Source organism: Dendropsophus ebraccatus, chromosome 4 (genome assembly GCF_027789765.1).
Source record: "Dendropsophus ebraccatus isolate aDenEbr1 chromosome 4, aDenEbr1.pat, whole genome shotgun sequence".
NCBI classification, from domain to species: domain Eukaryota; kingdom Metazoa; phylum Chordata; class Amphibia; order Anura; family Hylidae; genus Dendropsophus; species Dendropsophus ebraccatus.
Window position 1 is genome coordinate 128,774,188 of NC_091457.1, and position 23,562 is coordinate 128,797,749.

Below are 23,562 nucleotides of genomic sequence, written 5' to 3' on the forward strand. Positions count from 1 at the left end.
TGTGGGAATCAAAAGGGGAAGTGGAAAACCTGCCCAGCTAGGAAATGTTTCATTGACGCTCTCAGCTAATGGCATTGTAGTTCTGTATTACCTTTAATGTTGGATAGAATTGCTGTATAGTGAGAAATAATGGCTGCATTCATATGTATGAAAAGAAGAGAAATAAGAGGGGGAAACAGGGAAACACATTAGAAGAGAGGGAGAGAGGTGTAGAGAGAGGAAAGTAGTGAAAATTAAGAAAGGCAAGAAGAGACAGGTAAATAGGATGAGATAGAAAGTGGGAGAGAGATGAGAGAGGAGTCCACAGGAAAAAAAGGGAGAGGTAGAGAAGTATATAGAGAGCAGCAGTGATGAGAGAGGAAGAGACTGAGAGAGAAACTGAGGTATATAGAGAGTGAGGAGAAACCCTGAGAGGGGCAGAGAGGGAAGTGTAGAGAGATGCAATGAGAGAGAGGTAGAGACAGACAGGTATTTAGAGAGCAATGGGAGAAAATGACTTAGGGAGGGACGGAGAACAAAAGATGATAAAGAAGGGAGAGCGTGAAAGAGACAGGTATAATGAAAGTAATGAGAGACAAATAGGGTGGTACTGAATGCAAAGAGAGGGGGGGAGACAGTCAGGACATAGAGCACAATAAGGAGTGGCACTGGCAGACAGATAGCTGTATAGAGAGAAATGAATGGGGAGGGACGGATAACAAAAGGTGGAGAGAAAAGTATATAGAGTTATGAGACAGAAGTATAGAGCAATGAGATGGGGGTAGAGACAGTGTATAGAAAGCAATGAGAGACGTAGAGAGAAAACATAGTGGGAGAACAAAGTATATAGAGTCATGAGACAGAAGTATAGACCAATGAGATGGGGTAGAGACAGTGTATAGAAAGCAATGAAAGACGCAGAGAGAAAGTAAAACGGGAGAAAAAAGTATATAGAGTGATAAGACAGAAGAACAGAGGAATGGAAAGAGGGAGAGGCGATAGAAGAATATAACATATACAGCAAAGAGGGAATCATTGTTTGGGAGCGGATGAAGTGGCAGTAAAGGTGCAGAGAAGCGTGAGAGGAAATGGGGGCTATCAGTGATCAGTCTGTGGGTGCCCCTGTAAGATTTCCTGTAGACTAGTCAGCAGCAGCAGGCAGTGTGGCAGGTTCTGGTAATGTGCTGCTTCCCTCTGATGTGTGCAGCCACTTCCTCCCCCAGTACAGCAGAGAGGAGGGATCTCTGTAATGACTGTGGTGTAGAGTTTCCAGCGCTGACACCATAAGCTTTCTCTCCCTCCCCTGTGTTAGTCAGGCAGAGCAGTCAGTCAGCCAGTGTAATGCACTCAACCAAAGATCACAAGTGGATTTTGCACTCTCTACCGGCTGCACTCTGGAGCTAAGAGGCTGCACTTTTACAAATCAGTTCTACGCTCAGGATCCACTGTGACCACCCAAACGTCTGACCCCGAAGCCACAATGGTGGCGAAGGATTATCCATTCTATCTCACCGTCAAAAGGGTCAATTTAACTCTGGAAGTCAAGAGCGCAACCACCAAGAGCATTGAGGTAACATGGGATGGGTGAATGATGAGGGTCTACTCTGGTGCTTTGTCTTTGTGTTCTCGTGAAGTCATATATTAAGAATATGACCCAGGCAAAGTTCCCCCTGGAGAAGGGAAATGAATGAGACTTACACACTCCATACTATGTTGGATGCTGTCCAGCCTGTCTGCTTATGTTCTTTAGTATTTAGATTCAGATTCCTTTTGTGGGTTGTAAGTCTGTGTCTGGGGTCTCCACTGTCTGTCACTTCAGTGTTGAGGCTGCTTTGCTACAGACAAAGGCAAAGTTAGGGTTTGTAGCAGTCACTTAGGTGTGCAGATGTGCACGGTCTGTCCCGTGCCACGCTTGGTTTGTGTCTGCCTAGTCTACTGTGAATAAGTTTTTACAATGGATACAAAGTAATCCACAACTGCTTAGTATCAACAAACTATAACAACTAGTAAATGGGTAACTTGCGTAAAGTCTACAGGGGTTGGCTATGTGTGCACATTTTCAGCGGTGAAAGTGTTAAACTAGCAAGAAAGGTAATGGACACCAGTAAAGTGTCACTCATGCGAGACAGCAAAACAGAACAATTTCTATCAGACCTGTCTGGACACATCTGTTATGAAGCTTTACCTGTCAAGACAGAGAGAATTCCCACCTCTGTCGGCTCCCAGAGCCACGGAGCCAAACCTAGTATAATTCATCCTGTAATCTTCTAGTTAGAGACTGGAATCTTAACGTAGGGTATAATAATCATTACTCCTCCTTATCCCCTCAATCATATATATGTGTGCATCCATATACATTAGAAATGTGATATGACAATGGCGACTTTCCACTTTTGTATGACGTGACTAGTAATGATAATCCTGACCTGGTAGCACAACGATCAATGTGAACAAACCGAATCGATAGGAAAATGTTGACTGTTGACGTGGGAATGTGAAGAATATTGGGTTCAGTAATAACTCATTGTGTGCCTTCATTGACTGTAGGTTAGAGTATAGTCACATACAGTAGCTTTGTTCCATAGCTCCGAATGGGCTTTTTTTCTGCACCATTTGTCTGGTTTTCTGCAAACTCCATTCAGATGTGTATCATGTTTTATCTGAAGTGAGACGATAAGATCTTATCCGTAATTTATGTTTTCTGGAAGCAACAACTGATATGATAACATGGCAGGAAATCAGCTTCAGGGGCAGAAGATCTTAGGAAATCTTGATGAGAATTCAGGTCCCAGTGCAGCATTTTTACAGTCTGGGCGATGCATTGGGGGATGGCTCATACAGGCACCTTACGGAGCGGCGCTGGAGACACCACCAGGCACTGACTTGTACAGAACTGCACATGATACCATCCAGGATCTGTGCTCGTCTAAATCTAAACAGCCTCTTAGGACTCGTTCACATATCTAAAGCTCAGTCCCTTCTGTCTCTCCACAAAAAAAGTCATGGGGAACCTGATATTGTATTTAACCTTATTGTTTTAGGCTAGAATCCGCTTTGCCTTTTGTTACCACAAAAATGGCCGTCATTAATGATTGACTTCTTTGTACACTATTGTACTGTATGTGGCAGTGACTATTGTTTTTAATATCTCCTCTGATAGTCATCACATAGGGGTCTGTTGTACCCAACCAGCAGGTGTTGTTTAAAGGCAGAGGGAACCGATCCCCAGCCTCATTTATGTGAACAAGCCCATAGTGAGCTTTAATCAGGTTATACTGCCTGTATCACTTGCAAATGCTCCAACTATTGTAAGCCTTATGGGATCTGGATGATTTCTTTATGCATTCAACTGAATAGGACTATCTGACTCGGAAGAATAGTACTTATTGCCATCAGCATGGAGATTGCATAAACCTGTTAAAAACTGTCCTACTAATCTGGTCTTGAGGACAGCTCAGTATCTACTAGATCTGCAATTGACAAAACTGTCTCCATGGTGGAAACACTGATATATTGGCAATTTCATCATCCATTACATAGAACCATATTCATGAACGTGAATTTCATTGGCGATTGGTTTCTTGCCTATCGAGAAAAGCCACCATCAGAGGTGTCTACTATTCTGTCCCTATTGAAAAAAACATGTACGCTTATCCACGTCTATGTGGGAATCAGGAGGATTAGTTGCTGTCAGACAAATATTGAATGTTTTTACGCTAAATCATATGATTTTAGTGTCTGTTGACAGATTCAGCCATTTTTTATGAAGTGTGCCATCTATTGTGGGTAGAGATGAATGAACCTCGAGCATGCTCGAGTCCATCCGAACCCGAACGTTCGGCATTTGATTAGCGGTGGCTGCTGAAGTTGGATAAAGCCCTAAGGCTATGTGGAAAACATGGATATAGTCATTGCCGAACATTCGGTTCAGTTCGCTCATCTCTAATGGTGGGCCACGGGCAGTACCGTCTGGGCTCTATGTAAAAAGAAGGCCTGTTTAGTCACGAATGTGTAAATATTTATCGTGGACTGTTAGTAAACACGGCTTCGCTCTCTTTCGCTTGCCTTCTTTTTGGCTTATTTTGTCACTTGTTGTCTTAACCAGCATTCCACCTTGTTGTTATGTTTGTCCACCGCGTACATTGTGCCGGGAACAATGGTTTGTTATGAATTTGGCTTCAATGCAGATTGTATGTGCAGTTTCCGAAGGAGAGGGAGGGTTTTCTCAGATAAACGAGTCTTGAAAAACTCTGACCTTTGTTTTCTCAGGCACTTCTAGACATGCAGCAGCTGCCAGAATCTCTATGGGATCAACAGGTTTCCTTAATCTTTGAAGAGACATTTACAGCCAAAGAGGCAGCATTCCAGGTCCAGGGCAGCAGGGTTCATCACAGTGGCTTGTGGTCATAGGCAGGGGGATCCCTGTAGGAACATGCTGCTGCATACTCTACTCTTATATTTGTTGGCATCTCCTATAGAACAGGTAGTTTAAAACAAAGAAAACAAACTTAAATGGCCGCATTAGGAGAATGACATGCTTACCCCCTACCTTCCCAACCAGCATTTACAGGAGATATGTCTTCCTTTTATAACTGGGCAATATTATAGCTTAGGCTGGGGTTGTAGCATATATCTTGCACTGTCTTTCCCCTCCAAGAGGTCTCCTTTCAGGATTTATTACTAGTGTCTCTATCTGCTTATTACAACTCTATTGGCAAACGTAACAACCTTGGCTGTAATATTTCTCGGACTCCAGTGTGATAAGAGCTAAATATAAGAGATATTGTGCATCTTTCAAGGCCTCCCTCCATGTGTCCAGCACAAAACTGTCCATGAAGCTTTTCTATGTACACTCAGGATGTGTCATTCAACTTTTTTTCTCCGAACAGAAAGTAAAGAAAGGTCAGGATTAGCATTTTCTCTTACATAGTCTCCATACTATTAATAGTGTAATGATAGAGCCATAAGCGCTCGCTGGTGTTACTCATATCACAGGCCTCTCTGGTGTTACACAACACATCATTCCTTACCTCGGGGGTTCTTCTTTTATGTCTTAATAATTATTACTTACACATTATGTCCTATTCTTGAGATGACGCTCCAGCAGCTGTCTATGCTTGGACGTCAGATCCTAGGCCATTCATCTACATAATGGATACTTGTCAGGGATGCTTCATTTCATTCCTGCATATGGCTGTCAAAGCTTTAATGGCCGAGAACAATATAAAAATTCTTTGTAGTAATATCCCAGGCTTCAATTTTTGCCTGTGCAGTGGTTGGGGAGATAGTCAGGCTGTGCCTTGGCACTAAAACCTCAAGAACATGGCTGTATTACAGCTCCATCTAGTATGGATCAGTAATACCAAAGTGATGTTATCCTATGGAGATTTCCATACCTTCGTTTGATGCTTTTCCCACAGAGGTTTTTATCTGCTGTCTATGTGTTACTGTATGTGGCATGTTTCTTGGGCTGGTGAATTCCCCTTATGTGTTTACTCCAGGCCTGAACAAATCCCGAGATCTGAGCAGACCAAGTGCCTAGAAATTTGCTGATGCACTGATTTTTTTATTTTATTTTTAGCTTAGTAAAAGTATCAAACTGGTTCCTGGAGTGGTCTAACTGGCTTCTAAAGCCTACAGTAACTTGTCTGCCCGTTTACACAGCCTTGGGCCTCATGCACATTCTGTATGGAGCCATTATATAGTATCCATAGACGTCTAGGGATGTATATTGTACCCTTATGCAGAAGGCCTACATGTACTGCCATACAGTTCTACCACGTGCTTGAGGCATTAAATAAAATTGGTGTGCACGTCTATTTACAACTTGCGGATATTGACACTGGTCAGTTTCTCACACGGTAACCTATAATGTATGATTAGTATCTTCATACTTATGGTCGACTGCTTCAGGTGAACATTGTAAACCTGTAATTTCTCTACATGGTTGAGACCGGGGTCAGAGTCCTTTGGCAAATTGATTAAGACTGACCTAATTTGCTTGAGACTTCAAACAACTTTCTTCTAATGACTTTCTGGTTACGGATGAGCAGAGCGGCTTTTGAACCAGCAAAGCATCTAGAACTGGCTGTCCAGCTGATAAAGCCCCAGCCCCTCCAAATGAACCCTGTAACCTCCCTAGGAGGACAGTGGCCACCCCGAAAGAACAGTCATCTCAACCATGTTAATTGGATTGAAACAAACCGTGTCATTGCTGAGGAACACAGATTTCCTTTAGGAGCTGGACCACTGATTGTACAATTAATAAAACCAATGAAGGGTGAGACTTCACCAGTATTTGGACAGTTTTGTAAGCTGTTTTACGCTCTGTATCTGTTTATGACCGTCGGTCCTGATTTAATACAAATTAGATGATGTTGTGTTGGTTATAGGCTAAAATATTATTTCATAGTATAGACCTGTGGTTACTGAAGTGTCCATTCTTTATCTTTTCCAAGGCTGCAAAACCAAGGATTCCCTGGCAGCCCAATCTGTTAGGGTACACTGGGATTTGTAATTGGAGAGCCATAGGTCAGGAACTACTGGATGTTAGGTCAGGCCTTAATCCGTCTTCTGTTTACTTTGTGAGACTAATCTTTAATACGTATCAATACCTACCCTCATTAAAGGGCCGGCTCCTTTATTGTGTTATTTGTGCGTGTTATGTTATCTTACCTGCATGTTGAAATAGAGTATGCTGGTACTGTATAAATAATCATGGTGTGCGGAGCTTCTTCTGCAATATGAAAACATACTTAGGAAATCCACTGGATTCCCAAGCACCTGACATGTGACAGCATTGCCTCTCGGGATAGCAGGCTACTTACGTTCGGAGTAAATTAGGTTCTTCATCATTTCAGTTGGAGAAAAAAAGCTTTAAAAGCCAATTTATGTAGACAGATGCATCATTTCCACATTCAGTGCTTGAATAAAGAGTCTGTATATGGTACATCCAGCATTAATTGCACAATGCCATTATACTGTATATGTGTAGCACCCTAGGCTTTTAATCTGTTGACTGTAGGTCACTGGAAAAGTTTTGGATATACATAATATATGGTAGTATATGTCATCATCACCATGTCACACACATATGTGTAGGTGTATGAACACTGTGCAGATCGAGCCATAACAATCTATTTGTTTAATCCACATAAATCACTAGACAAGGATGTGGAAAACCATGATGATGTGGCGTAAGTTCTGTTGTGGCCAGTGAATTGTTGACCTGATACTGAGGGCATGGTTCCCATGCTGTGCCTCCAGATCTAGAAGATAATGCACCTACACGCCCTAACCTTTCCTTATGCCTTAGGGCCATTGTCTATTCTGTACTTTAGCGGCGTGACTTCAAGACACAGAATGTATATTGAGCAATTATAATTGAGTATAGTATCTATTAGGCGTGTGCACATAGAGAACATATGTAAGTCACCTCTTGTCTTGAGTATACATTCAGCACCTCACATTTATAATAATGCAGGAACATTACAATAGTGAAATGTAAATGGGGCAGCCTGCTCGATACTAGCCTATATGTCCACACTTCATGCATCTCCTAATATCTGTATGAAAAATATGTCAGTGATGTGGAATACATTAAAGCTATATAAAAAGTGAAAAGAACAGTATAAACCATAGGCCAATTTTCCCTAGCCATGGAGGAAAGAAAAAGTGGATGGATCAAGTAAGAGCTGGGGGCCCCTTATCTCATAGGCCCCATAACAACTGCATAGGCTGTTTCTTAGGTACATATGCACTTGATTAGATGTTACGCTAATGTATAGCTTATTAGACTTATTGCCATCATATAAAAGGTTATAATTCTTTTTCACCCTCTTATAATGTCTTGGTGAATATATTGCTGTGTCATTCCCATCATTACACAGTACAGGTCTTGCACCATGTACCAGGTGCAGACATAGGAAAAGCTTTTCATGATGGCCCTTTCCCACTCTTTCAGTCCTTGTTTCCATACAGCTAAATACACCTAACTGTTTACGTGGAAACCTTAGCATTCTTTTTATCAAACTCCAAAGGTCGATTCATTGTCTTGCACATTTACACAAGATAAACCTTCCTCCTACCTTATGTGATCCATGAGGAATTAACCACAGATATCTCAACTTTAAGTTCAGATACATCTATACCAGGGATGGGGAACCTTTGGCCCACCAGCTGTTGCAAAACTACAATTCCCATCATGCCTGGGTAGCCAAAGCCATAGCTTGATAGCTTTGGCTGTCCAGGCATGATGGGAATTGAAGTTTTGCAACAGCTGGAGGGCCAAAAAAGTTCCCCATCCCTGATCTAAACAACCTTGTGTTATATATATGTAACATGGATGGGTTTCATAACCCCTACTCTGATTGATGCTATCTCCTGTTCTTGCTGTTTTGTGTGGTTTTGGATTTCTGACAAGTTATGAGACTACACTCTTAGAATTCTGTGGATTCGGGGCCAGTTTTGCCAGTAGCAGACTAATAAAGTAAAGGGCCTTTGGCAGGAAGCCATAGAAAATGTTGACTTACCTCTCCGAATGCTGAATACGTTTGATATCTTGTAGGTTAGACTCCAACTAATATGCTGGCGAGATGTAACATCTGTGAATAATAATGTTCCGTTTGATTTCTTTGACCCTCGTGTGATTCGGGGGTAATAGTTTTGTCAGATTATGGGTAATGTATGTTTTCTGGCAGCAGGAAGTTCAGATTCCAGTCAAATGTTCTTGAGGATTGGAAAAAAAAAAAAAAAACATATAGAATTTGCTTAAATGTAATGCATCGGGCCATGTTTTCCCCCACTTTGTGTGAAGTTTCTACGTTCCTGCTGCAACTGTTATACGTTCCAAAATCCACAAATACCACCAAGCTATGAGTTGTTTAGTAGTGAATACGGGGAAACAAAGAGATTGTTTGAAATTAGAAAAACATGGCTGCCGTCTTCCAAAAACAGCAGCACTTTTGTCCAAGGCCTAGTCAAGAGAGAGTGTTACTGAGCTATACTGTGCAAAATCTGTAAACAAGAGTGGCAATATCATACAACCCCTGTTGGGTAGGGCAGTATTTTATGATCCAATTTTTTTGTTCGATTTATGATCCATTGGTTGGCATGATAAGGTCTACATTACTGAGCTATATCATTTTAATGGGCTTAGTTTTCTCCAGGAAATCTCTCTAAATATTGGGTTGTGAAGTAGTGAAGATTCATGGAGCCTACACGGGTGCCTATTGTATTTTTGGGTAGAATGGCTGTCTGTGCTCTTTACCGCATTGAGAAAGGGATTGCTATTCCTAATATGTGAATCAGAGGTCTTCAGTCAGTTCTCCTAAGGATGCATTATGGGTACCATATGTTCTATCATCATCCTCACTTATAAATATCTACACAGTTAATCACTGCCCCCATAAGTCAGAGTCTGACTGTGGCCCCAGGCGAGGAGCATAAAGACTTTCTTCTCCATACAGACACTGACTCACCAACCGCTTAAACCCACTTCAAAGCTTGCACTGTTCTTATTTCTGGGACTTGAGGGTAGCTTTTAGAAGATTAGACACTGCAACAGTTTGGGGACTCTCTGTAGTTAGATCTGTTGGTAGAAAGAAGTTTATGTAAAGGCAGTCACAACTCACCTGTCCTTAGAGTGACATTAGTCTAGCAGTATGATACATGCACTATAGCTAAAGATATTACAGCTATGAGATCCTGACATGGGTTTTCTGGGCTTAAAAAAAACTGCTGGGGGGCAGGAATTGCATGCGACCGCTGAGCCAGTCTTTCGCTGTAGTGTCCCATGCACAATGTAAGCTGAGGTCACTAGGCCACTTCCGGGGACTTCAGAGCAGTAGCAACACTGGACCAGGAGGGATCAGGGTTTTTTTCCCACTATTTTCCCACCTAAACACAATTTTTGTTAAACTCTCAAAATCCCTTTAAGAAGATCTGCCTGAGCTGGCACACAGCTGGCTAGCACAGTGACATGTAATTGTGGTTGGCGAATGAGCTACCGTGTGATTATCGCACAAATTGCATCCATAATTCAACTTTATAGGGAACAGTCATATTTTTATTTTACCTTGATTCTTGTTCAACCTGGTTGTGCTACCCTACCATGGTAATCTTCAATCCTCATTATAGGACAGGTTGAGTCCAGTTCTTTAGCTTTGTTCTAGATGCTTTGTGCATTGACATTCATTTTGTGCAGTGACTGCGCTCAATAAACCCTGCGTCATCTTTTTCTCTGCAGTAAGAGGTGACCTTGATATTTCTTAATGATCTTTTTTCTCTAGGAATAGAAATGAGCTTCTGACCTCTGCCGATGAATTGTTCTGCCATTTTGACAGCTGGTGGAGCACACAGTATATAGTAGAAAGCTGGACTATTGTATCGCACCTGGAGCAAGACAGTGATTCCTTGGTAATGTTATCCAGGTCACTGGGTCTTGTATTCTGGGTACAATAGATGTGGGTTTGAGTGTAGCTTGTCTTTCTTTAGAAAGCCAAATCAAACTTGACTTTCAGTGGAGTGTGCTCTCCAGCAGTGAGTGGTAATTAGAGGTTTGCGGGTGGTCTGTGGGTGGTCCGCCACCAAGAACTGAATAGAACGCTAATCAATACTGTGAGAAAACAATTTAACATGACCTGACAGCCCGGAATATTCCTTTTATTCAAATCCATTAGGACCTACGGATCTAACACTACTGCAGTAATGAAAGAGTGAAGGAATGTTGTCTGCTCTTATATGTGTATAGAAGTGATGTATACTTAGATGCTTTAGACACATAGAAAAGGAGCATTGGATTGTCCGGGTTTAGAAAAAAAAAAAAAAAAAAAAAGCAGCTCCCCCACCCAAACTGTTCCACTAATGTAAATAGACAATGGTCAATGGTTTTGTATGTTGCTGTGCTGTTCACTTGAATAGGAGTGAATTGCAATACCAGACACAGCCACTGAACAAGAGTGGCACTGCTTCTGAAGTAAAGGAAGTTTTGTTGCATCCAGCTTGTGGCTCTTTTACATTCTGCAACCACATGGCAAGTCTTATGGGCTGTTTTATATTGCTAGATCAATGATCATGTACAATGTACGGAGTTTGCAACCTGTGACTGCCTATCTTTTGGGAGAGTCCAAGCATACCTTGAGAACTACAGGCACACTAGGGGGTGTAGTTGCACACAGATAGAAAATAAGAGTGGTGAACAACCTATGGTTAATAAAATTAAAAATTCCTAGTGACGTCTAGTCTTAAATCAGTGATAGAATTCATGCTAAGAGATAATCAAGTCACGTATGGAAGTCTGGCTTTACTTTTTCTTGATAAGCAAAGTATTTGCCAAACACCCTTTGATTCAGAGAAACATTGGATCTGATAAGAGTTTCCACCTTTTCTTCCGAGTTCATGTTTTCACTTTAAGTCCAGTCATTATCTGCAGTCAAGATATATAACCTCTAATCATATCTAATCTGGCTGGAAGTCAATGACGATTCAAAAACAACATCAAAATCAAGGAAATTAGAAGAAGACATTGTCCCGAGAAAAGGCACGAAGAATATTATTTCTCGTGCTACATCTGTTGAACATCCTGGCTTACAGCAGCAACAGATGTGTTTACTCTGATCATTGTCTTCATAGACAGATCTTCTTCTCGGCTGGAAGCAGATCTGCAGACGCATGTCCTAATCCTTAATGTTTTCATTCAAACCAAGGTTAAAAAAAAAAAAAAAAAGAAGACACAACTGATACCAGTGGCTTTATTAGCCTTGTGAAACTACAAACCCAGCATGCTGAAATTGGTATACTAGAACAGCTGGAGATCTGTAGGTTTCACATTCCAGTCCTTATGGCGGTAATCTCCAACCTGTGGATCTCCAATGGGATGGAGAGTCACAGGTTGCAAACCAGTGCTTTAAGTGTTGTAGTACGGTCAGAATCTCCTTGCTTTGTATGATATTGCCATAGCACCTATATACAGTGCTAAGAGAATGCACAGTGGGGTATAGGTCTTATTTTCTGGTTTTATACAAAGTGAATTTACCTAAATATGTTCGGTATGAAGCTAAAACACAAAAGCAGGAAGAAAAGCATATATATTTTCTTGTCTGGCAATGCATTAGGGATGTCAGATGGTGTTTTCTATGAAGGTTGTCATCTTGGATGACCTAACTATGAGTTACAACGATAAACGGCCTCTCTACCATGGTTTTGGCCAAAAAATGGGCCAAAAAATTCAGCAAGAGATTTTTTGACAGTTTTCCACCACTGGGTGGCTTCTGTCATACTTGTTTATTTCAAGAAGAGGTGCTGACGGCAGGAAATGGTCTAAGTCGGTCATCTATTAACTTCTGTGGTTGCCTTTAGGTCACAGAGGTGTAGCAACGGTGGCCGCAGATTGGTGGTCACTACTGGTAAGGTCTTGTTTATAGTTGATTTTGAAAGACAATCCTATGTCTCATTGAAAAAAATCTATTCAGTGGGCACATGGGTGCCAGGTAATGTTCTGTATGAGTTTTGTCTTACTAGGTACAAGAGTCCAGAATGTTTTGTAATAAACTACAAAACTAGGTCTATATAATCATTAACATGCCAGAGTTGTTGTTATTCAGTGGTCTACAGAAGTGCCCACGACTCAGAATACTACACAACACCCCCATTATGTTATTTATCCTTATTCCCTGGCAATAACTGAAGCTAAATGCCTTCCTCTTTAAATATATTTTATCACCTGCCAAACCCTCTAGTACTTTAGAAGCTAAATCTCCTCCAGATGTGATTACCTCTGTGGAGTTTGCACAGTATGATGGTCCTTTGTCTTGCTGTTTGTATACACATGGGAACACAATGCATGCAGTGCTCACAGAATACAAATCTTAACTTGTCTAAAGACTACCCTAGCTTTGGTGATACCGGTTCAGGTGTCTGCCATACATTAACAGCCGCTTTGTACCTAATCTTGATTATTTACTGAGCTAATTTCCTTCCTTGTAACTCTGACAAGTTCTTCAGTTTGACATCCTATTTGTAAACAGTTCGTCAAATAAACCGGCATCCACAACAATCCACCGTCATGTCGCGGCTAACAGGTTGACAGCTGTAGGCCGCCATGTCCTCACCACAACCCTCTAAGAATAAAACACTCACAAATCCCTTTCCAGTTAAAAAATAATGCTGAACTGCATCCAACTTCCGTGGGGAGTTAAATGCAGAGCGTTCAGGTTTCGGAGATTGCTGCTGGACCCCGAACAGTTTGGCCTCTGTGCTCAACACTATTAATGAACAATTGTTTGCTAATAATGCAGGTGCTCCATTTACTAAGATTTTTTGCTGCCATTTGGTGCCGTAGATCCTTCAGGGCGGGCAATGGAGCTTGCCATGGCCATAGGCTGTATCCATGTTTTCCCAGACTCCCTAGGGTTTCATCCAACTATCTCAGCCATCAGTATTCAAATGCTGAACAATCTGACTGACTGGAGCATGCTCAAGTTGCGCTCATGTAGACTCATAGGGGGGGATTTACGAAGACCACCCCCAGATTTACTAAGAGGTGCAAACCTCTTGGTAAAGATGGCCAGCCCTGCAGGGGCGCAGTGATAATAATTGTCCCCCATAATGTCTACTTAATGGATATATCTACGACCAATATACTGCCCTCTGTAGTGCATGGTCTGTTTAAATAGCCAAAATCACTTCTTTAAGAACCATCCTGGTTTGCTATAGGAGCCCAAGGGAAGCAACAAACAAGTCTGAATTTTCTGAACCCTCTTGCCTCTTCTGATACATTTTACCTTTTGGCCTGAAAAATTGCTTGCACATTAAATGCCCATTCAGTTCATTACAACTGGGCATTTTATAATTTTAGGCTTTTTACTAGTTGGGCATATTTTTTTTAGCACCCATGGAAAAATGTCCCTTTTTACATTTCAAATTTAATGTTAAAGTAAAAATGATAATTTCAAGGAAATTATTCATCATTAGGACACTCATGTCCAGTTTACACCCGTAAGGGATTTATTACCACTGGTATGGGTGTAGCATCTATGTGACAATTCAACAGACTTGTAGTCGCTGGACAGAATACATGGAAGGAAGATAGGAGTCTCTATACATAGTTAGGGTTGTGTCCTGAATTATTCCTGTCTTGTAAGGTCCCTGTAGACTGTGGAAGCTCCAGGACAATGACCCATCCCCGTAGAGTACATAATTAGTATTGGGTATGAGTTGACAGAAGACAGAGAGGGCTCTGACGTGACTCATGTACCATTGTTATGGCATTGGCGAGGGCAACCTAAGTCTTTTTAACAGAGGAAATATCAGAACAAACCATGTTCCTTTGAAGATAAAATACCGTCTGCAATTGATGGATACAATAGAGTCTGAGACATGGGGCTACATTCTTCTAAAGATTCAGGCAATGGTCAATATATGGAGTCTGGATGAGATTCAGGAACTTCCTGTCTAACGAACCGAAAATCAAACAATGTTTTGTTTGTGTTTTGAATATAAAACAACTTTTTTTTAAGTGCATTTCCTTATTTGCACATTCCCAGTCCATTGTTATCTTCCAGTAGGGGAACATGTCCTTGAAGATCATTGTCATACCAGACACTAATCTGGAATTATTGCAGATATTGCCTGTTGCTGTACATTCTACAGTATATTGGTTTATTACTCTTCAATGGTATATTGCTCTACCTTTTTTTTTTTTTTTTTTTTTTTTTTATCACACAATTTATAATTTGCAATGCAGCTAAACAATGGAAAATCGGTGTAGCCTTCCGTAACAGATGTGATGGCAACAGAACAATAGTCTAACAAAAGTCTTTGCAATATGTAAATATTGATACTCGTGTCCAAATACCTTGCAAAATATAATTTTTTCCAATGGAACGCTAAAAACAGTTAATGTATAATGGCTGAAAAAAACTATTGTGTGCCTCTGTTTAAAGTCCAAGGTACACTGTAGGGACCATAGACTTGAGTTTAATGGCTGCCCTATGTTGACTCTGTATACTAGAGATTTGGTCTGTCAGATTTGTTTACAGCTACCCAGACGCATAGGTAAACACTCTACAATGTGCTGTTATTGCTGTTTGTTAGCATCAGGATTCATTTGGCGTGGGAGGGCTGAGTATTGTACAATTAAGTTAAACACAAAAAATAATAAACCCATTTCTTACCTCTCCACTTCACTGCTTTTCTCTCCTTGTTTCATGCCTTTTACCCCTCCACCTTGTCCTTTCCTTCTCCCCCTTTAAAATAACAAAAGCCATTACAGTTAATGAAAAAAAAACCTACATGCACATCCTTGTTAATGCGGCGTACCCTGCAGCACTGTATTATTTGTCTATGTTGTCCATGACATTTTGTTCACATCGAATATGGTTAGTAATATGTGGCTTTCTCCGCCTTCATAGGAGCCAAGTACCAAACGGGTCAAACCACTTTCAAGGGTCACATCACTTGCAAATCTCATTCCCCCAGTGCGGGCAACTCCCTTAAAGCGATTCAGCCAGTCACTACAGGTAAGTGAGATTTGTTGCTCTATGTCTTCTGCTTTATGGAGTGTTGAACAGTACTGCATGTAATGTAATCCTACAGAGTGTTAGTCTCCCCATACATCATAGATGGCTGTCAGCTTAAGGCCCTATTCCACGGAACGATTATCGTCCGTATTCGGCCGATATCGGCCGCTACCGACGATAATCGTCCCGTGGAATAGAGTGCAACGATCAGCCGACATCGTTCATGTCAGCTGATCGTTGCAGTCGCTTGTTTTTCAACATGTTGAAAAACAAGCGACTGATATAGCAACGATCTGCTGCCGTCGCTCCGTTGAATAGGATCATCGGCAGCAGACGCTGCTGTATCCTATGGGCTGGCCGGACGATCAGCGATCCTCCGAGCAGCCCTCCCCGCCGCCCCTCCCGCACTCACCCGCTCGCTGCAGCCAAGATGAATAGCGGCGGCAGCGAGCGGGGAACGAGGAGCAAACAAGCGCTGAGAGCGCTCGTTTGCTCCTCTGACGACCGGTCTGACGACCCGTGGAATAGGGCTTTTAGTCTCTGGCTTTTCCCACCAACTTTTGTAAATATGCACTCTCATCCAGGAGAGACACCGTACGTGAAAGCTTTAACCTGCAGGAACAAAGAATCGGTTATGTTGATGTCCTGGATGCCCTATCCTTTTGTTCTCCCAACATCTGTCGTAAAAAGAGAGTCTGGTGCCCCTAGTACAGTAAATAGTGAGCTGATCCTACCGAAATCTGTGGGTTTTGCTTATCTTACGTGTATTAGCCCATTGACGCATCAGTTTAAAGTATAATTTTCTTCTATATCATAACATCAACTAGATGGTACTTCAGGGGGTGCCGTGTCCTGGCTGATCCTCCTGAAATTCAGTAAAGTTTCTATATATACTGTAATTGTACATGTAGCATACATCGATTTAATGAAAAGTATCTGTAGTGGAGTTTTCTATAAAGTGCACGGAGATATGTGACTGAGTACTGGGCTGGTACAACACCCTTATAAAAGTGTAATAATGGTATCGTGTGAAGACTTAAAAGAATAAATGAGTATAAGCCGTTTAGTAAAAGCTGTAAATGTAAAAATTGTGTCTCTATTATTTTGGGATTAAAACTTTGCATCAAGTTCCAACCAGTTTTAGAAGTGAGACATCAGCATAAGCATGAATGCAGATTAGGAGACCATAGCTTTCTGCAGTATAGTTCAGCTGTGACAGACTATGGGCTGTGTACATACAGGGACCCTTCTGTCTTCCATATGGTTGTGGGCTACATACAATGGCGGCATTTATAGACAGCTACTGAAGTCGCTTCGGCATCTCATCCAGAGAGCAGCATATAGCGTGACTGGAAGAGAAAATAGTGTACAGTCACTGGTCTGGAAATATCCCACCTTGGCAGCCTACTGCCTCCTTGTATAACATCGGGGGACAGACGTTTAATACTTTGCAGAAGCTTGCCGGTGCTGAAGAGGTCAAGGAAAATATGTCTTAGGTCTGAAAGAAAGGCTTTATTAGTTACAGTTGTGAGCACCAATGTGGAAAGTAAATTATGTTTTGGCTAAACTTTTCTCAGAGGCCAAAGCTTTACTTTTGTGGCTTAAACAGCTGTTTCCCTTCTGTAAATGCTTCCACTGTTTTACCCTCGATCTGTTTGATTTTTTTTTTTAATACCCCCCTTCCTACACGTTCACAGAATTAAGAATTATCAAAACAGAGTAATCCATAGGACACTGTTATTTGAGGACAGAGACCTTTAGAGTAAGGGGGGGAGGGGGTAGAAGTAACAGAGACATACATTAACCTAAACAAGACCGCAGCCAACAAATAGCGACAAAGCCAGACTCATAAAGAGAATCATAAATAATATAGTGGAAAAATTTATGAAATCTCGCTTCTAGAGTTTATGCTGACAATCCAAGAATGAGCTCCAGGTGTCCATTAATTCCATTTTATGTTTTAGCCTGCATTTTCTAAAGGAAAAAAAAAAGTATTTCCCTGGGCTGGGATGGTGGCTTGTCTGAGGTCCAGAAGACCTAAAAAAACTTTACAAACCACAGTGTTGGCTTCCTATGAAGACCCCTGTAAGGTCACATGAACGTAATGGATAGGACCCTCTCTGGTGGATCTAGCCCAGCTATTTGACCATTAATACTACACTAATACTTACTTGGACTCGTCATGTATAACTTAACATTACTGAAAATAGGATAGTTACTAAATAAATTTTGACCTTGGATTGTGCACGGAATCCCATTTGGTTTGAGGAGCATTTTTCGTTTATCAGAAAAGTTTTAGAAGCTGAAGGACTTTAGGGACTTTGATATGTTAAAGGGGTTGTCCAGGCTTAGAAAGACATGGCCGCTGTTTTTTCCAAAAACAGCACCACTCTTGTCTCCAGTTATTGGTGTGGTTTGGCAACTCAGTTCCATTGGAGTGAATGGAGCTTTATTGCAAAACCACACCCAATTAGAGACAAGAGTCATGCTGTTTAAAGAAAGCACCCATGTTTTTCTAAGCCTGGATAACCCCTTAACATGGGAGCTAAAAGATAAAATAACTGGGATAGCCAGAGACATCTGTGGCTGTGTGGTGTTCAGAAAATATTATCCTTGCCCTTTAAAGCTCCTTGGGGAAAGCTGTTCTCACCTTCACACACCATGAATGTATGCAGTTGTACTTGACCTGCTGGAAGGCCTCCGTCTTACACACACTCTTGTTTGTTACGGGTGTAGATAGATATCATGTAGAATATATTGGCGGATATATTTACATTAAATGCACAGGGGCGAGTAGACCAAGGAGTGCTGAAACCTTCAAGCCTAGATGGTAAAAGAAATAAGACAGAGAGCAAAATTAATATCTGGAAAGTTGCCAATAATGTGCATAGTCCAACACTATACTCGTGACAAAGCAATGGTTACTTATTTATCTTCTGTGCTCATTTGAGATATGGACAGTTCATTTCTTGAGAGATTACCCATTCAGAAGATTTTGTGTGTGTTGTTTCTATGCCATATATACAATTTATCATCCTGCAAAACAGCCAAATCACCTTGTAGTGACCCATGTATATGTATAGTATGTGTTCATATATGTATAGATATGAAGGTTTGAAGTAATATTTGGGTAGCATAGCACTGACTGGCAATTTTCCATTTGATTTTATAATCTTAAAACAACCTGATAACATTCAGATAGCCCAGGTCAGACTTTAGTAAGTCTCTTAAATCCAGAGCCCATGATACTTATAGTTAAGTTATACAAGCTGCTTATGTATTTATCTTTTATCATCCATTGTAATTACTGCACAGTTTCAGATTGATCTTCTTCACTTGCATTATCACATCTCTTTACTTATTTTGGTTATGTTTCTATATTCATCTACTTTGTATTTGTATTGAGTCTAATTGCCATTTGTAGTTGCAGTTAACATTAATATTGATATGACTTTATAGAAATCATCGCCAAATTACTAAAAGTCCCTAATAGTGTAGACCCTCGTCTGTTGTCTTATGTTAGCGTCTAACATTAGTCTTTATGACTTCCTGTGAATGTTGGGTTGTCCACCTGGCTGACCTCATGTCACTCGTGCCATACATGTTCAGCATCTGCTTTTTCTGAATGTAGGTCACTTAACCACAACACTGCTGTGTATATAACTTTAAGATTCAATTTATTTTTAATTTACTTTGTTCCAGCGTTCTATTAGTTTCCGAGGTGACAGTCGTCCAGATCTGTTTACCCCAAGACCGTGGTCAAGAAATGCCCCACCTCCCATCACAAAAAGAAGGGACAGCAAGCTCTGGAGCGAGACCTTCGATGTTTGTGTCAGTCAAGTGCTGACATCCAAAGAGATCAAGCGTCAAGAGGTCTGTACTGCCACAAAACTATAACAGCTTATACTGTTTATATTCTTACTGAAGAGTGACACTTTTGTCCATGTGCTGTGTCTGGTATTACAACTTGTCTCTATTTGGCCATGTTCACACAATATTTTTTCAGCTCCGTTTAAAATGACGTCTGTTATTTTGAGTCTAAAATAACGGACGTCATTTAGCAGCCTGGCCTCCTCTGGTGTTTGCACATTATTTAAGGGTCCATTTACACAGAAAGATTATCTGACAGATTATCTGCCAAAGATTTGAAGCCAAAGCCAGGAGTGGATTTTAAAAGGGGAGAAATCTCAGGCTTTCCTTTATGACCTGATCTCTGTTTATAGTCTGTTCCTGGCTTTGGCTTCAAATCTTTGTCAGATAATTTTTCTGTGTAAATGGGCCCTTAGTTTGGGTTGCTAATTGGCCTTTGGGTGTGCCTTAATTGAGAAGTCCATTGAATTTAATAGTAAAAATGGAGAAAGAACGGTGACAAACAAAAAACTGTGTGTGAACAACTAATAAAAAACGTCCGCTGTTTGCAAAAGATGTCTAAAAATAATCATCATGTTCATTATTTTGACGCCCACGGCAAAAACGTCCAGTATTCAATACAATGTGTGCATTGGACGTCTGTCTTCCCATTGACTTCAATGAATTGCCATTGCAGTCAGTTAAATCTCGGCAAAAACTGACGTTTTTTTAAATATGAAAATCGCCCGCCTTTTCAATATTTTTGACGTTGTATGAACATAGCCTTTAAATAAATAAGGCACAGTTCTGTATAGGATGCAGTCCTTAGATAAGAGTGGCCGACAAGCCTTTTATTTTAATATTGGTACTTTCATAGCCTTCTGCCATTCAGTCCAGGACGTGTCCTTCCTCTGCTAAGTAGCGATACATACCATGCAGCAGCTGTTTAGTGATCATTATGAACATCATTATATCCCAGCATGGTGTGTGTTTGAAGCACCATGGCCATTGTTGAGGGATCACATAGCTTTCAGAGGGATAATATAGACATTATTGAGTAATTACGTACTGGCAGGGCACCCCCCATAGAGCACAGTGACATGATGGGGCAAGGAAAGTGACCATTTTCCCTCCTTTCCAATAGTGGCTCTGTTCTCACCACACGTGTGAAATACTTTATATGTGAAATGGGTTTGGCATTTGCCGGGAGCAGGTGAGAGGTCTCGCTCTTCTCACAACTTTGATCTTCATGCTCTGCACTTTTAAAGATGTGCTTTACTTTTGATCATTCTTAACATGGCATTTACAAGGGGAACTGAGGCAGTTTATGAGGAAAAGTCAGGAGATGATTCCTTTGTTTGGATTATAAACCTAAAATAAAAATCGATGAGTTTAAGTTACACAACATCCAAGTCCTTGTGAGTGTGGCATAGCGACTGCAACAACCACTTTTACTGTTCAGAAACCTAAATCATCTATCTATCTGATAAATACAATGTATTAAACATATTTGTATGTACAATTTCCACAGGCTATTTTTGAGTTATCCCAAGGAGAGGAAGATCTAATAGAAGACTTGAAGTTGGCAAAAAAGGTAAACAGACATTGGCAAATGCATGTATAGGCCATGTTCACACAATGTATCTTTTGCATAAATCACGGCCGTTGTTGCAATTTGCAACAACAGCCGTGATTTATGTAGAAGATACGTTGTATGTGAATGAATGGAATCCCGGCCAGAGCGTATACACATAGTATATGCTCCGGCTGGGATTCCATCCAGCTGCACGAAAAACTGACATGGCAGTTTTGTGTGGCCACTATTCATTGAATAGCGGCTGCACAGACATGTCAGTTCACCCAATGGAGCATGCGGCTCCGTCCACACACTCCATTGTGTGCAACAGTTAATTGGGATGCAGGCGCACACGGGTGCGCCCGCATCACAATTCAACAGAAATAAAGAGCAATGCAGTACCAGCCGGGATGATCTTAACAGCAAAAGGACACTGGTTGACCTCAGGGAGATCAACCAAAACACCGCAGAGACACCATCACGTGTCTCAACGTCAGTGTATTCTAGAACATTGCCCCCTGGGAAATCAAATATGCAAAAGAACACTGCAGAAACACCATCACGTGTCTCAACGTCAGTGAACTAGCCAGACCTTCCTCCGGGAAGGAACAACCAAGCCAAGGAATGTCTCCAATTAAGGAAACCACCTAAGCAAGGTATCATCCACAGACAGCTGTTTCTGGGGTTTTCCATCAGTGTGGATGAGGGGCAAAAACCCCGAAACAGCTGTCTATGGATGGATACCTTGCTTAGGTGGTTTCTTTAATTGGAGACATTCCTTGGCTTGGTTGTTCCTTCCCAGAGGAAGGTCTGGCTAGTTCACTGACGTTTAGACATGTGATGGTGTCTCTGCAGTGTTCTTTTGCATATTTGATTTCCCTGGGGGCAATGTTCTAGGATACACTGAAGTTGAGACACGTGATGGTGTCTCTGCGGTGTTTTGGTTGATCTCCCTGAAGTCAACCAGTGTCCTTTTGCATGCACTTACTAGTCATTGCTCCCACTAGCCAGAAACCTACTCCACACTGATGAGAGGCAAAAACCCCAAAACAGCTGTCTGTGGATGGATACCTTGCTTAGGTGGTTTCCCTAATTTGAGACATTCCTAGGCTTGGTTGGTCCTTGCAGGGATGATCTTAACTGACACCGGCCGTTCTGTGACACGGCCAGGTCACAGAACGGCCAGTGTCTTACATCGTGTTAACATGGCCATAATACTGTAAGGGGCTAAGAAGCAGTCCATGGGTTGAGTGGTGCAGTTTCTATAGTAGAACACGACAATTATTTAGTTATGTTTAATCCGTGTTCTTTTTATTCAGGCGTATCATGACCCAATGTTGAAGCTATCTATAATGACAGAAGAAGAATTAATGCAAATTTTTGGAACACTTGATTCTCTAATTCCGCTGCATGAAGGTAAAACATGTTGCACAGCGATCCATGCTTGACCATTTATAATATATGAAAAGGGTTTTTTTTATATTAATAATATTTCTTTAATTTCTAAAGATCTCCTCAGACGCTTGCGTGATGTCAGAAAACCAGATGGATCCACAGAACATGTCGGCCACATCTTAGTAGGCTGGGTAAGACGTGACTCTTTTGTAGATGAGTTTTAGTCAATGAGCTTTCATTTTAGCGGTGGTTGGCTGCCATTATTATTCAATTTACCAGTGACTGAGGAAGCTGCTGCTTTGGAGCTGCTGTAATTATATTTGATTCTATGGAAATAAAGCAGCTGCATGTCAGGGAATTTCTTAGTTTCTTAGAAGTAGACAGGAGGAATGGTAACCTCCATTGTGACCAAGTCCCTGTTAATAATCATTCATTGCGATGATCACCGTTTCACACTTTCTATTGAGTTACCGAAGGTAAATATCACAGTTCATTTTCTTTAAAAAAAATCTTAAACTTTCTGCCTCATGAAAGAAACATGATATATATTCTCGTGGTTCCTGGGTGATTTCCAGCATGTTTAGAATAGAAAAAGACCAACAGACTATTACTAGAAAACGATACTTAATAGAAGTGGAATCTTTGGAGACGGAATTTCTACAAATGCATTAGGAAGTGAAAATTGACTATTTATTTTCTTCACATAGTAAAATGCGGAACTAAGAAAACTATTGATTGTATTACACTTTTGTAATCCTTAAAATAACGTAATGGAAACATAAAGGGATTCGCACGTGTTTGTCACATGGTTGTATAAGGAGAGTCTGTATCTATAGCATTCCTATACATATTACACCCACATTTGTTTCTATTTTTTATTGACATCTTCATGTGTTGCTTTATTGAAGCACTGCTTGTAGTATCAGGCTGCTGTCTGTAATAACAATAAATATGTTAGCACTATTTAAATTAATAAAATAACATTAATAATTGGGAGTTAAATGTAAAGAGAGGAACAGGCAGTGAGGGTATCAGAAAACAAAATCTACTAATTCAGTGCTGAAGACCAATAGAGATGAGATAATCTTGAGCATGCTCAAGTTTGTCCAAACCCTATTATGCGGAATTTGATTACCGGTGGCTAAAGAGGTTGGATGCAGCCCTAAGGTTGCCTAGAAAACATGGATGCAGCTATAGGCCATAGGCTGTATCCATGTTTCAGGACTCCCTACAACTGGATCCAAC

General features: G+C 41.0%; 1 protein-coding gene across 3 annotated transcripts in view; it reads left to right on the top strand.

The window, feature by feature from the left end:
• ARHGEF3 (Rho guanine nucleotide exchange factor 3) overlaps positions 1–23,562 on the top strand; it is a 220,109-nt gene that overhangs the window by 187,400 nt on the left and 9,147 nt on the right. For 2 of the 3 annotated variants that reach the window (XM_069967001.1, XM_069967002.1), the window contains 5 exons: positions 15,390–15,497; positions 19,200–19,370; positions 20,878–20,940; positions 22,242–22,338; positions 22,432–22,508. In XM_069967001.1, coding sequence (XP_069823102.1) covers positions 15,390–15,497; positions 19,200–19,370; positions 20,878–20,940; positions 22,242–22,338; positions 22,432–22,508 — 516 coding nt within the window. Of the gene's footprint in view, positions 1–1,280; positions 1,550–15,389; positions 15,498–19,199; positions 19,371–20,877; positions 20,941–22,241; positions 22,339–22,431; positions 22,509–23,562 lie in introns of those variants that run through there. The other variant, XM_069967003.1, reaches the window with a different exon arrangement.